Source organism: Sarcophilus harrisii, chromosome 3, assembly GCF_902635505.1.
Source record: "Sarcophilus harrisii chromosome 3, mSarHar1.11, whole genome shotgun sequence".
Taxonomy (NCBI): Eukaryota; Metazoa; Chordata; class Mammalia; order Dasyuromorphia; family Dasyuridae; genus Sarcophilus; species Sarcophilus harrisii.
Window position 1 is genome coordinate 407,811,858 of NC_045428.1, and position 14,408 is coordinate 407,826,265.

General features: G+C 32.0%; 1 protein-coding gene across 4 annotated transcripts in view; it reads left to right on the plus strand.

The window, feature by feature from the left end:
* SCN9A (sodium voltage-gated channel alpha subunit 9) overlaps positions 1-14,408 on the plus strand; it is a 98,998-nt gene that overhangs the window by 30,529 nt on the left and 54,061 nt on the right. For all 4 annotated transcript variants that reach the window (XM_031960535.1, XM_031960537.1, XM_031960534.1 and 1 more), the window contains exons 14-16: positions 3,778-3,951; positions 5,201-5,557; positions 9,038-9,514. In XM_031960535.1, the coding sequence (XP_031816395.1) occupies positions 3,778-3,951; positions 5,201-5,557; positions 9,038-9,514 (1,008 nt within the window). The remainder of the gene's footprint in view (positions 1-3,777; positions 3,952-5,200; positions 5,558-9,037; positions 9,515-14,408) is intronic.

Sequence of the window (14,408 nt, forward strand, 5' to 3'; positions counted from 1 at the left end):
TCAGACTAAATCTAGAGTTCAGTATTGTTCAGTACTGGAATACATCTTTGGAAGCACAAGCTTGAAGAACATTCTGAAATGACTGCTGGATTATTATGAGGTTAATATGGAGCAAGGAAAAATTAAGATGAAACAAGAATACAAAGTTAGATTGTGGAAAGTCTAAAAAATCAGGCTAAATACCCTGAGTTTTATTCAACAGGGAATAAGATAAAAATCCCTGGAGTATTTGAAGAAAGAAAAGATACTTAGAGCTATGAATAGGGAAATTTCATCTGGTATCTATGTGGGAATTATATCTGAAGGGAATAAACCTAGAATAACAAGCAAATAAAATAATCAAAAGAGAGAATATAGAAATAAGAGGGGACTGGGCAAAACTATTGGAAGTATTTCCATTTAAGGGATGGAAGAAGAAAAGGATAAAGTAAAAAAAAGGTATAGGAATTCAACAGGATCATTCAGAGAGGTGGAGGGGGAATAATATAGAAAAATATTTTAAAAGCAAAAAGAAGGTACTATTCCAAAAAAGGTGTTTGATATGGACAAATACTCCTGATAGATCAAGAAGGGTGAGGACTAGAAGGATAGTTGCAGTTATGTTTTGAAGGTCAAAAGATATCTTGTGAGCTGTTGAAGAGTAAGTGGGTGGTCAGGAAGTGCACTGAACGTGAACTGAGATTATTTGTTTTGGTTTACTGTGTCTTAAGAATAAGAGATATGAATATGGTGTTATACTATGCAGGAGGAGGAAGTTAAGAGAGAAGATCATGAAGATTCATAGGGGAAAGATGGTGAGAGATAGAATAAAATAAGAATAAAAGGAGAATACAATGGAAGCCAAAGGCAGAATATATTTTCTTAGTAATGAGAAGAGCACATTCTCCTCTAATGTAGGAGGGGCAAATACGGGTGAAAACACAAAATTCTGAGATACACAATGCACAATCAGCCTCAGTCTGTTCATGAATTTATAAAGCAATGTCACCTGCTATGATTATATGTGTAGAGTTAGGATTGAGATCTTGAGAGATAATATGATTTAGAATAGTCCCTAAGGAAGATGACTGTGAGTCAAAGGTTGAAAAAAGTCACTATAAAGTTAGAAGTAAGGATTCATCTGAATTTATAAGGGACAATATCAGCACGGTTATTATTTTCTCCAATTATGTTCTGTGATCTGAATGTAAATAAGAAATAAGATCCTGGGAGATACTTGTTGAATATTAACAAGGTGGAATTGGCAGAAGTTCAAAGGGATAAGTGATTATAGATTAATTGAATAGGGTCATGAATGGCTAGAGAAGCAAGTGAAGTGGGAATACACAATAGACATATAGAGAAGAGTAGAGACAGATGGGCTCAGTGACGTTGAAGAGTAGATTCAGTGGAATGTGTAGAAAGCCAAGATTTTGTAGTCAAAAAAATGGAATTTCAGAGTTAAGGATCTTGAGATAATAGAATCCCAGCAGATAGTGGAGTCTAAAATATACCTGTGTTTACGTGTGACTAAAATGGATGGAAATGAAAATTGTTAATGAGAAAATTTTAGGTAAAAGTCTCAGAAGGATTTTTGGTGAAGGAAAAGATCAATGGGAACAAATAATCTAGACATGTGATAGCATTATAATATACAGCTCTTAGTGTGGCAATCTCCTCTAACAACATTCATCAATAATATACTTCTCCTCTACAGTCTTAGAGACTGGTCTAGAGACACTGACAAGACAAGTAGATATCTTATAGTTATAATAGCTACTATATTCCTGAGGCAATATTTGAATCTAGATTGTCTTTACATCTTTACTCCAACCTTCTATCCACTATGCCATGTTACCCCTCAGTTAAAACGATGATCAACATTAATAATAAAAATTGTTGAAGACTATTATATTGATATCATCAAAAGGAAAAAAAGGTTGATAGATATGTTTAAGCCAGTAAAAATATTCTCCTAGAAGATAATAAAAGTTGATATGTAACAATAAGAATGGATATAAGATAGTATCATTCAATTGTATAATTTTTAAGTAAGAAAACTAGATTCTTATCTGATAACAGCAGAGGAAGAAAAGTATACACACCTCTCCTGGTCTCAAGGTTTGAGTGAAGGAAGAAAGATTTGTTGTAGTATTATCTGTGTTATCTTCAGGGAGAAGCACTACATCAATTCATTCAGTAAGTTGAGAATATTTAAGAGAAAGTTAGAGACTAATGTCAAATTTCTTTAATATAGAGTAAACCTGGAAAGCTAGCTTGAGCCTTCTTCACATGGGACTGTTAAATTTTCAATGTGAACATTTATATCTTAGAAGTCAACAGATAGTTCTGAGGCTTGATTTTATTGCTTTGTTGATTATTCAGATGCAAGAAATTAATGGAGAAAATGTTAATAAAATAGATTAAATGTACAAGTGCATATATTTTCCCCAGAGAGTCATTTATTAAATATTTACCAGAATAATCTTTCACTATTGTTCTCCAAGTCTAGTCTAAGTTCTAGAGAATGTCCCAGAAAGGATGAGGTCCATATAGAAAGAGATATAGGAAGAGATTTGAGGGAATGAACCAACCTTTTGGTATTATAGGTAATGCTGAATAGGTAAAAATTGGCCAGCAGAAAAGATTAAACCATTAACTAGATCCAGAGTCCAAACTTGAAGGTTTGAGAGAAGTAATAGTGACACCTACGGAGCTTGGTTCTCAGGATTCACAGGTTCTTGGAGAGGAATGGAAAGAAAGACTCCCATTAATATTCTCACAGATATTACTCCTTCATGCACTAAGCATAAACATTCTGATGCTGGGGAAAGGTACTTTCTAGTCCAGCTGGTCTCTGGGGCATCTTTTCTGGAGCATCTGGGGCCCTAAAACTCAACAATATTATAACAGGGGTTATAACATAAAGAGAAAATTTTTTTCTGACATAAATTTACCAAACATCAGGTTCATGAGAAAAGTATTTTTATAAATGTCTTTCTTAACTGCTATTTAAGTGATTTGCCAATGGTCACAAAATTCATGAGTCACAATTAAGACTTGAGTTCTACATTTTTTACAAAATTTAAATCTGGTCTATCCATTATTTTCCTTTTTATATTAAAATCTTGAATTAATGAAGTCTTCCAGTGTGCTTGTAAGAATTTGGTAATCTTACTTTGGCAACTACTCTGTGACTTTATAGTCTTGAATTTATTCTCAATTCTAAAAACTAATTTATTAATGAGCTATTTGTCACAGAAATGTTCTTTGGAACCTGGAGATACTCTCATTGGATAATAAAAGATTTGTCAGTCTTGATCAGATCAAGGAAGTGTATAGTATACTGAAAAAAGCACTGAAATCTGAAATCAGAAGATCTAAATTCAAATCCTGTCTCTGGTGCTTATTTTCTGTGTAATCTCAGGCCTTTAAGTCCTTGGACCTCCGTTTCTATCTCAATTAAATGGAAGTGTTAAAATGTTTGGCCTTTGAGGTACTGTCTAGCTCAAGAATTATGATCCTTTTGTCATCTTCCAGAAAGACTGTGCTTAATATACTCCAGCATTGTGGATGCTTTGTTAGATATTAGTTCATTACAGATTTTGCTTTGTTTTGTTTTATTTTTCAAAGAATGATTTTAGCATGATATAGGCAGTGAAGAGTGGTGTCAGTACTTTCATGGCCATTCTGTGTACACCAGTTGTGTGGAATATGCTCGAGATAAATCCTGCTTTTTATTAATTTAAGAATGTGTGGACTCTGTTGTTCTATAATAACATATAGGTTTGCCTTTAGGTATTCACTGGGATTTTCACTGCAGAAATGGTTTTAAAGCTAATTGCTCTGGATCCATATGAGTATTTCCAAGTAGGCTGGAACATTTTTGATAGTGTCATCGTGACTCTTAGTTTAGTGGAGCTTCTTCTAAATGATGTGGAAGGATTGTCTGTTCTCCGTTCATTCAGATTGGTAAGTACAGACCAGATATGCCTTTGTATTTTATGTTTGAGGAAAAAAAATAGAGTAGCATTTGTCCAGTCTTAGAATTTTTATTTTACATGATAAAAATGTTACTTTATAAGGATATAACCTTACAAGATATGGAAAAATTGAAAGAAACTCAGGAATAACATACTTGAAAGTGAAAATACAAATCTTAAAGTTCTTGAGGAACCTGGAGCCTTCAATTAGGTATTTGTGCCTAGCATAGAAATGAGTCAAATAGCACTTTTTTTTTTAAATATGGGGAAAGGGGTAAATTATACTGCCCAGCAATTCATCAGTCACTTAAGCATTTATTAAGTGCAATCTCTGTGTCAAGCACTATATCCAGTAAGTGTTATAAGTTGGGATTCTGTGAATGGACATTAAAAGTATTTATAGGTTGTCTTTATTATTTTAGCTATTAAGAGCAATTGAAAAATCGAATAAAGCCTTCTAAAATAGTCATTACCTACCACAATAACTATTATTTTATTGCTTATACACAAATTTATAAAAATAATTGTGGATCTTTGCCCCAAATTGAATGTTATATAAATATATCAACATATCAAAGACCTAAGATTCCATCAGTGTAGAAACTCTAATGCTGGTCATGTCACATGATCAAAGTTATATAGTCTTAAAGTTTTCTCAGACTTAGAGAAATTAAATGGCTTACTTAGCTTGATCATAGAGTTAATATCACAGACAGATCTGAATGTAGATCTCTTTGACTTAAAATCTCTCATTATATCCTCTATGCCATATTGTGTCTATATTGAAAAAAAACTTTTTGCAAGGAAATATTGCAGTTGAACAATGTTCATAATATTCCTTAATTAAAATTTCAAACTCCTAAATTCTAGTGATTGCTATATTGTAGAAAATAGTGTTAACATATAAATATTGAGAATCAGTGAGAAATTACTTGTATGAAGTACATTTTCATTGAGTAGTACTGATGATAAAAGCTAAAGTTAGCTTTGGTTTTCTATTTTTGATTACATGTAAAAGCAATTTTAACATTGTTTTTTTTTTTTTCAATTTTCAGTTCTAAATTCCATCACACACTCTCTCCACTGCCCCAGTTGAGAAAACAAGTAATTTGATATAGGTTATACATTTGCTGACTTTTATTTTTTTAATTTATATTGACTGTAATACTGAGAATTTTAAAAAGAAAAATCTTCATTTCAAATAATGTTGATGGTGTTTTGTTGGTTTGTTTTTTTAGCTACGAGTTTTCAAGTTGGCAAAATCTTGGCCAACATTGAATATGCTGATAAAAATTATTGGCAACTCAGTGGGGGCTCTAGGAAACCTGACCTTGGTGTTGGCCATCATTGTCTTTATTTTTGCCGTGGTCGGTATGCAGCTCTTTGGCAAGAGTTATAAAGAATGTGTCTGCAAGATCAACAGTGATTGCACACTGCCACGCTGGCACATGAATGACTTTTTTCACTCCTTCCTAATTGTATTCCGAGTGCTATGTGGAGAATGGATAGAGACCATGTGGGATTGTATGGAGGTTGCAGGTCAATCTATGTGCCTCATTGTTTACATGATGGTCATGGTGATTGGAAACCTAGTGGTACGTAATCAAGACTTCAAACATTCATTCATAAAACTTGCATAAAATTCCATGCTCTGCTGTTATATTTTTCTGATGTTGAGTTTTTAGTTTTCAACAGTCTTTAAGCTAGGTTGACTATAGATGTATTATTTACTCTTACTTGTAATAGTAGTAACAGCTCACATTAATAAAATATTAGAATTTACAAAGCATTTTATTAAAATATTCTGTTATCTAGATAATGTAAATGGTATTCTCTCCATGTTGCTAATGAATGTGGCATTTTAAAAATTCAAGAAACATAGTTTCTGGATAATTTAATCATTTTATTAATAATATTATCATCTTTTTTTTTTAATAAAAAAAGCAGTCAGTAGCACCCTCCAATGCCAAAGATCTCTCATGGCAGTGGGCTCATAATTTAGATACCCTTAGAAGAACAAGTGTTCCTGATGGTAGTAATCAACTTTGATTGCTAATGATGAGAGAATTGATGTTATAATGGGATGTGGATTTTCTTACAATGAAGATCTTAAAGTACCTGACTTGGATAACCCAAGTCTTGGTCAAAGAGACCTAATAATTTCCGTATCATCTATCTTACAAAAGGGGAGAACCCATAATTTCCCATAATTGACTGAGTAAACACAGTGAGCAGGAATTCTCCTATTAGTTTAAACTTACAATCTATTTTACTATTTTATTAGATCTTAGCCTGGCTGGGTTTTTCAACAAAATTTCCCACACTTGTTGGTTTCTGGATGAGGAAATAGGAAAAGAGAAAAAGCCTGGGTCCTGATTGAATAATTAATTAATAATACAAAATAACAATAATCATTTCTTTCACAAAGAAGCTGGGACTGAGGTTAAGTGAATTTCTCAAAATCCCTACTGTATATTAAGGCTCAGTGGCATTCAATGCAAACGATTCCTTAAACTTCAAGTTCTAGGAAGAACTTTAGTATTCTAAAGCAAAACTATCACTTTATCTAGTTGAAAATAGTGGCAGCATAGGAATAATGCCTGCAGCTTTTCTTTTCATTGGTGAAAGTCTGTCATTGCTATTAGAAATTAAAGGCAAAAGATATTATTTAGGCTTATCAGTTGTTATTGTTTGGTTGTGTCCAACTCTTTATGATTCTATTTAGCATTTTCTTGGCAAAGATGATGGTTTGCTCTTCTTCTCCAGCTGATTTTACAGATGAAGAAACTGGGGCAAAGAAGATAATGTGACTTGTCCAGAGTCACACAGCTACTAAGTGTCTTAGGTCAGATTTGAAATCAGGAAGATGTCTTGCTGACTTCAGGTCCAGCACTTCATCCACCAAGATTTAAACTTAGGTTTTCCTGACTGCTAGCCTAGTACTTTATTCACTGTATTGCCTACCCACTCTCAGACTTATCAGTACTTCTGGGCAAAACTTAATGGTTAGATTGCATCATCTTTTTATGCAGACATTTATGCTTACATATTGCTTTTTTAAAAGACCCTTTCTCACCTTTTAATTCTGCTTCCTGTTAGGAGGCATTTCAAGATAATTCATTTAAAGAACTAAAACTAGGTTCTCCTCTATCATGACTTTTTGTCCTTCTAGCATTATGGTGTTATGTGGAGTTAACCCATGATCTCAACATGCCTTTAGGCCCCTCCTCAGATGATCAGGTTGCCATGTTGATGAGCCACAAGAAATTTTAGTGTTGCTAGTACCTATTTTGATATGACAGGACTTCTATGATCATTGTGAGGTATGGCAAGGAGAAAACTTGCAGATAGACTTGGATGTGTGTATGTCTATCTTCAATTGATATGTAAAGCATTTAAGGTATTCGGGCTTTTTCATTTACAAATACTTTCCCAGCAATTATTTTAAAGCTTGAGTGAGAATTAAATTAATCATCCTCCTTAGAAATATTTGGTAAGTGATTTTGAAGACCAGACCTGTGTTCCACTTATTTTTACATGACTTGATCATATTTAAATGTTAGTAACAAATGCATTTTATGTGTGATCACTTTTTAAACACTATCTCTTCAAACATACAAAGGGAAAGAAAGTCTTATATATTCCGTTTTATTTACAGGTCAGTTTTCTGTCTTAAATTATCTTTAGTACATGTGGATCAAATTATAAAATTTTCTTTGTGCAAAGCTTGGCAAAGAATCATATTAGTTTAGTCTTATAGTTCATGAAGTCATCTAAAATAGCCCTCTACATTCAGACAAATAAGATATTGTTATCTCCATTTTAGCATCTCGAGAAACTGAGTTTCAGTGAGGTTAAATGATTTGACCATGGTCATAGAGACAGCAATAAGACAAAATTAAATTCTAGGTTTCCTTCCACATTCTACAGTTCTCCATTTTCCATACCAGTGATTGCCTTCAATGACTAAATAAAACTGTTTTTCTTTAAATACTCCATTCATTGGCATTCAACTAATTTAAGTTATGAAAATATAAGTATTAGAATTTGTTTGGTTTTTATTCTATATCCATCTTTTCTTCACATTATCTTTTCCTTTGGTGTCTCTCACATTGATATTATCTAATATGATACAGGGATATCCATTGTAGTACAAGATCATTTAAAGGCAATGTGAGAAAAGCAGATGTTATTAGAATGAAACTTTTAATAACCTAGACATTTCAGTTATATTATCTTGATCATTACTAGTCAAGAGCTAATCATAATATAATTTGTGATTTTCATCTAGACATCAGGTACTAAACTTATTGGGGCATAATTCTTAAAATTAAATAATTGTCAAAAGATTAGAACCAAGATATTAACAAGGGAAGTATCCTGGGGAAAATATTACAGAGAAAGGGAAGCCTCTAGATTGGGGCTTTTCCCCTTGTCCAATTTCTTTTTTTTTTTTTTTTAAAGAAATGAATACTAACATGTCACAAAACAGAAACGGTAGTCCCTCTTTCTCATTACTCACTAACATTCTCCTGAAAAATAAAACATACATATTAAAATAAATAATGCATTCTCATTGCTAAATGAGAGAAATACAAACAATGAACAGAGGAATCATTTTGTAAGATTTTCCCTGCTCTCATATACTTTTTCAAAATCTTTTAAAATAGACTTTTGGCAACAGGCCTCTTGTTTCATGCATTATATAGAAATATTCTTAGTAGGAACATTGTAAGAGTTTTCTTTTAAGGTTGTGAATAATTCCATCTCCTTTTGAACAGATGAGATAGCAGAACAAGAGACTGGGATAAGATCTACTATGGGCAGTGAAAACTTATGTTTCTCCCATATGTAAACAAGGGAAGAGGTTTTTTGTTTTTGTTTGTTTTTGTTTTTGTTTTTGTTTGGCAGACCTGACTTTATCTACAGAGAATAGACTTTAAATATATACACATGTATGTGTGTATATGTATATAGTGTATATATGCACAGACATACATGTATTGTGTATATAGATCAACGTCTCTTCAGAAAATTAAAGGTATCCTTGTATTTTTTTCATTTCCTATTTGTAGGTCCTGAACCTTTTTCTGGCTTTGTTACTGAGCTCATTTAGTTCAGATAATCTTACAGCAATTGAAGAAGATACTGATGCAAATAATCTTCAGCTTGCAGTGGTGAGAATCAAAAAGGGAATAAATTATGTGAAAAAAAACATGTATGAATTCATTCAAAAAGCATTCATTAAAAAGCCAAAGATTTCAAACGAGATCAGAAGAGTGGATAATCAAAATATTAAAAAGGAAAATTACATACCCAATCGTACTCTTGCTGAAATGAGCAAAGATCAGTATTTTCACCCAGATAGAGATGGGACCAGTGGTTTTGACAGCAGCATGGAAAGATACATGATGGATGAGAGTGACTATCAATCTGTCATTCACAATCCTAGTCTCACTGTCACAGTACCTATTGCCCTGGGAGAATCTGATTTTGAAAATGCAAATACTGAAGAATTTAGCAGTGAATCAGATATTGAGGGCAGCAAAGAGGTAAGATTATTTTATGAATATTTTTGATAGTATAAGATAGTAGGATTGATAGTCATTTATGAAGTTTTTATCTTAAAATTTATCTGCACTCAGTAATTTCCTAACAAATCTCATGGTTTCACTTATTAGTACCAAAAAATGAATTTCACATCTCATAAATTATATAAAAAATTTAATTAATTAAAACAAAAGTATCTTTAAACTTTTCCTTGTAGGAAAAAAAATAATTATTTTACTTTTAGGTTCTATTTAAGAAAATTATTGGTGTTTTAAATCATGTGATAGAGAACTTTTCAAATAATCATCAGGTAGAACTGAATATGTATTCTGTGGGATTCACGGAAGGTAAGAAATGGCCTCATGAGTTTACAATCTAGTTATGGATAAAAGACTGACTTGAAAAAATTGAAAATTATTTATAATGAAACGCTGAGTCATAGTTCAGAGATGAAAGAGCTAAAAGAGGCCCGAGAAAGGATTTAACTAAAGATGTGAAACTTGAGATGGGATTTGAAGAATGGGTGGTAATTTAAGCAATAGAAGGGACACAAGAAAGAATCCAGGAAAGGGGGAAGTTATTAAGGTAAAACTATTTTTCACATAGTGTGATTAATTTCATTGGTACTTACATTTTTTTTTTTAGTAAAAGAACATGTCATAAAAGTTTAAAATTTCGTAACAATAAAAATAATCATTTATGTAATGCTTTCTATTTATTTGGCTCATATATTATATACTAACTACATATAAATTAGAAAAGTGAGAATAAGATTAAATTATATGGGTTGTCACTTGGCTAGTACATGTCAGGGGAAGCATCTAGACCTAACATCTTTACTGATTCCAAGATCAATATATTTTCCACAATACCATGATGTCTATTGCTTCCCATTTTTGCTACCCTCTTCTATTCAAAAAGAATATAAAATTGAAATAGAAAGATAGAAATAAGAAGAGTTCTTTTTATTTTTTTTTAATTTGGTAACTATATGCAGAAAAGACACCAGCACATGATCACATCTTCAAGAATAATGAATGTCGTTTTTTCCTGCAAAGATCAAAAATGAAATTTTATGGAAATATGCATTTGTTCCATAGAGCAGTTCTTAAAATGTGCCTTCTTGACATATGACACACATTGTGTGGCTGGATTGTATTTACTACCTTGCATTCCTGCTGGGGTGAAATAAATCTCAAGGGCTTGATGTGGTGAATTTTTTGATGCTATTAAACATCTAGCTTGTCTGGATTTTTTGTTTGTTTGTTCGTTTTAAATAGAAATGGTCACAGGCTCTTAATGAAAGCCTTATCAGTAAAGCAATTCAAAACCCTACTGGAATGATTTTAAAGAAAAGGGGAAGCAGCGTATTTGACTATGATCTATATTTGATTGTTGTTGTTGTTGTTGTTGAGGAAGAGAAGTCCATAACTGGCTCTTTTTAAGATCCATTAGGCTGGAAGTTTTCTTTGGTCCAAGTTGTAGTTTTCATTTCTAAACCTTAGGGGTATATAATTAGGCAATCAATTGCCTAATTAGGTCAACCAGTATAATCAGGAAAGCCTGAGTTAAGCCTGAGTTCGAATTCTATCTCAGATACTAACCCTTTGACTTTGGACAACTTATCTGAAATTCAGTTTATTTTTCTGTAAATTGGGGATAAATAATACCACCTATCTTCCAAAGTTGTTATGGGGATAAAAAAAGATTTGATGTTTGTAAAATATTTTGTGTAACTCAAATTACTAAATAAATACTAGGCATTAAATAAATAGTAGACATTACTTGGAAATTTCTCCTGTGTTTTGGAGAAAAGGAAGGAGAGTACTAGTCTGGCCAGCCCAGAAATTCTGCTAGAACCTAAAATTCTAAGAATTTGCCTGACTTGCTTTGTTATATAGTATAACCCTTGTACGTTGATAATTGACAGATAATTTTCCTTATCAATTGTTAAGTTAGCTGAGGAGACCTACATAAAGAAGAAAATGAACTATACTTCTCTAAATTGTAATTAGATTCTTTATTCTGAACTAATGAACTCTTTTGGCTAGCAACCTTCTTCAAATATTGTTGAAGTTAAGTTCAAGCAAAATGTTTAGCTATAGTGCCCTCCTAAATCAATCTGGTTTCATTTGGCAGATACAGTGTCTGTGTTTGATGTAAAACTATTGACTTAATGTAGACACAATTTATATCTCCTAGAACTAGAAAGCATATGCTGTCATCTGTGGTTTAACCACTGGAATATAGCCACTATTATACCTTTTCAGAACATAGTGATAGAACTACCTATTAAATCTTAGAATGTCCATACTCTAGACCCAAGTCAGAATGTTATTGCTACAGCAGAGTAGTAATGAGATGTTCAATTAAACTAAAGAGAAAAATCCAATTTTCTTTTTACTTATCACAGTGATTCACAGTCATTAGATGATCAAGAGTTCTTTAAAATGTAGGATCCCTTTCTATAATGTGCAAAATTCTCATTTATTTCTAAAATAAAGACATAAACCGTTGGCAATTACTTGATAATAGGTTACTTTCCCCTTTAATTAATAGGTAAAACAAACTGTTTTAATAAAACCATTCTAATCTTTTTCTTGGAATTGTATATAAGAATAAGAATAATAACAAAAGCTTTAAATACAAGCTTTGTTTCTTGCATTTAAATACTGCTTTATAGGCTCCAAAGCACTTTACAAATATTGTCTTGTAATCCTCACAAATGCCATGAGATTTAGGTGCTATTACTATTCCCATTTTATAGTCAAGGAAACTTAGGCAGGTACTGGTTAAATAACTTAACAGGGTCATACAACTAGTAACCATGTGAGGTCAGGTCTTCCTGGCTACAGGTGTAGTGCACTATCTAGAGTCATCTGCCTACTAATAAGGTTATCTTATCAGTCAATTGAGATAATATATGCATAGGAGGTATAATTATTGTCTTGATGATTACTAATTATTTAAACACTTATTTTGTATAAGTTTAAAATTTTTGGTTCCTTGTAAAACACAGAATACAAAACATTACATAGTAAATGTTATCTTGAAAATGTCATACTAAAGACTTAGTGAAATGTGCAATGCTATAATATCAAAATCAGAGCCTTTCTTTGTAATATGACTATTTGTCAAAATAATTTTAATGTCTTCACTCTGAATTCTCTAATCTTATTATTTTTGGCCATTTTTCTAGGCAATCAGTCAATAAATATTTATTTATTACCTAATATGTGCCAGTTACTGGTGCTAAATGCCATGGTTATAAAAAGAGCTAAAAATCTCCCCTATCAAAGAACTCACATTTTAATGGTGAAGACAACAAGCAAACAAATATATACAAACGAGTTATATATAGAACAAATAGGAAATAATTAATAGAGAGATAAAGAGAAGTTAGGAAAGGCTTCCTGTAGAAGCCCCATAGAAGAGATTTTAGTTGGGATTTAAAGAAGGGTGGGGAAACCAGGAGGCAGAGATGAGGGAAAGTTTTCTTGGCATATAAGAAAGTCAGAGACAGTGACTAGAGCCAAGAGAAAGAGTGGTTTAATCAGAGAATAACCTGGAGTCCACTGTGATTGGACTGAAGAGGATGGTGGTATGAGGTGTAAGAATACTAGAAAAATTAAGTCAGAAGAAATAAGGTTGTGAAAGATTTTGCAAACCCAAAAGATGTTGTATTTCATTGGACTTAACAGGGAACCACTGGAGTTTGTTTGGTTTTTGTTTCGTTTTGTTTTGTTTTTAAAAGAGTGTGACATGGTTGGACTTACAATTTAGAATTTTAGGATTTAGCTCAGAGTACTGGCTTTTATCCTTTATGCATGATAAAATTTTAATGACTTATCATTCTGAGTTAGAGAAAGGAAGGAGAAGTTTAGATTTATCCCACTGAATTTATTTTTAAAAGTAGGGAGAAAAAATCTTTTCAGGGCAAGAAGATGATTCTCTAGAACAACTGCTCCAAGTTTTTTTGTTTTTATTTTTTTCTTTGAAAAATAGTAGCATTTTTCAAACCTATTCTTCTTGTCTATAATCTATTTATCTTGCTCTGGAAGAAAGTAATAACATCATTGCTTTGAAATGCACTTTGCTAAATATTCTGATCTTCACCCTGTATTTGGGCAGGTAAGTTCCGAATCTATTCCTGAAACAGACATTCTTGCTCCTTGTTTATATTTTTGTAATCAGTAGCAAAAAATGTATCTCTAAGAAGAATAATTTATTAGTTTTTGCATTTCAGATTCCTGTTAATATAATCTAACACTATGTGTCTATCTATCTATATTTTTTAATATTACATTGTTTCTTTATTGAGTGTATTTGGTATATTTTCACTTCCAAACCATTGGAAAATCTAAAGAATGATTCTTCATTTTCCATGACAAGATTTTGCTCTTTACCCATAAATATACTGCCATATTTAATTTTATGGAAATTTTGTCCTTAGAATATGATTCTTTTTCTCTGAGACATATTAACTCTATCTCATCCCTAAATAGTGTTTAACATTGTTCTTTGAATATAGTAGTTATTTAATAAATGGTTTTTGACTGACTAAACAAGGACATCCGACAGCATCATAGTTAATAACTTCATCTAGTTCATAATAAATATTAAATTTACATGAGCTTATGCTAGGTATCTATTGTCTAACACCAGACATTTCCCCAAGTAGATGCAAAAATCAGTGAAAAATCATCACCTTCTTAGGTGTAATTATTAGTCACTTAGTGGTAGTATAGCTAAACTAACAATTTCCAAATGCATATACTATAGATCCTTGAGGACTATTATTTTGAGTTTTATGTTAAAAGTATGATGGCATCTTAACCCCCTTTGTGAATTTTACATTTAATATCTCTAAAGACTTCACTCTCTTTGTATGAATTC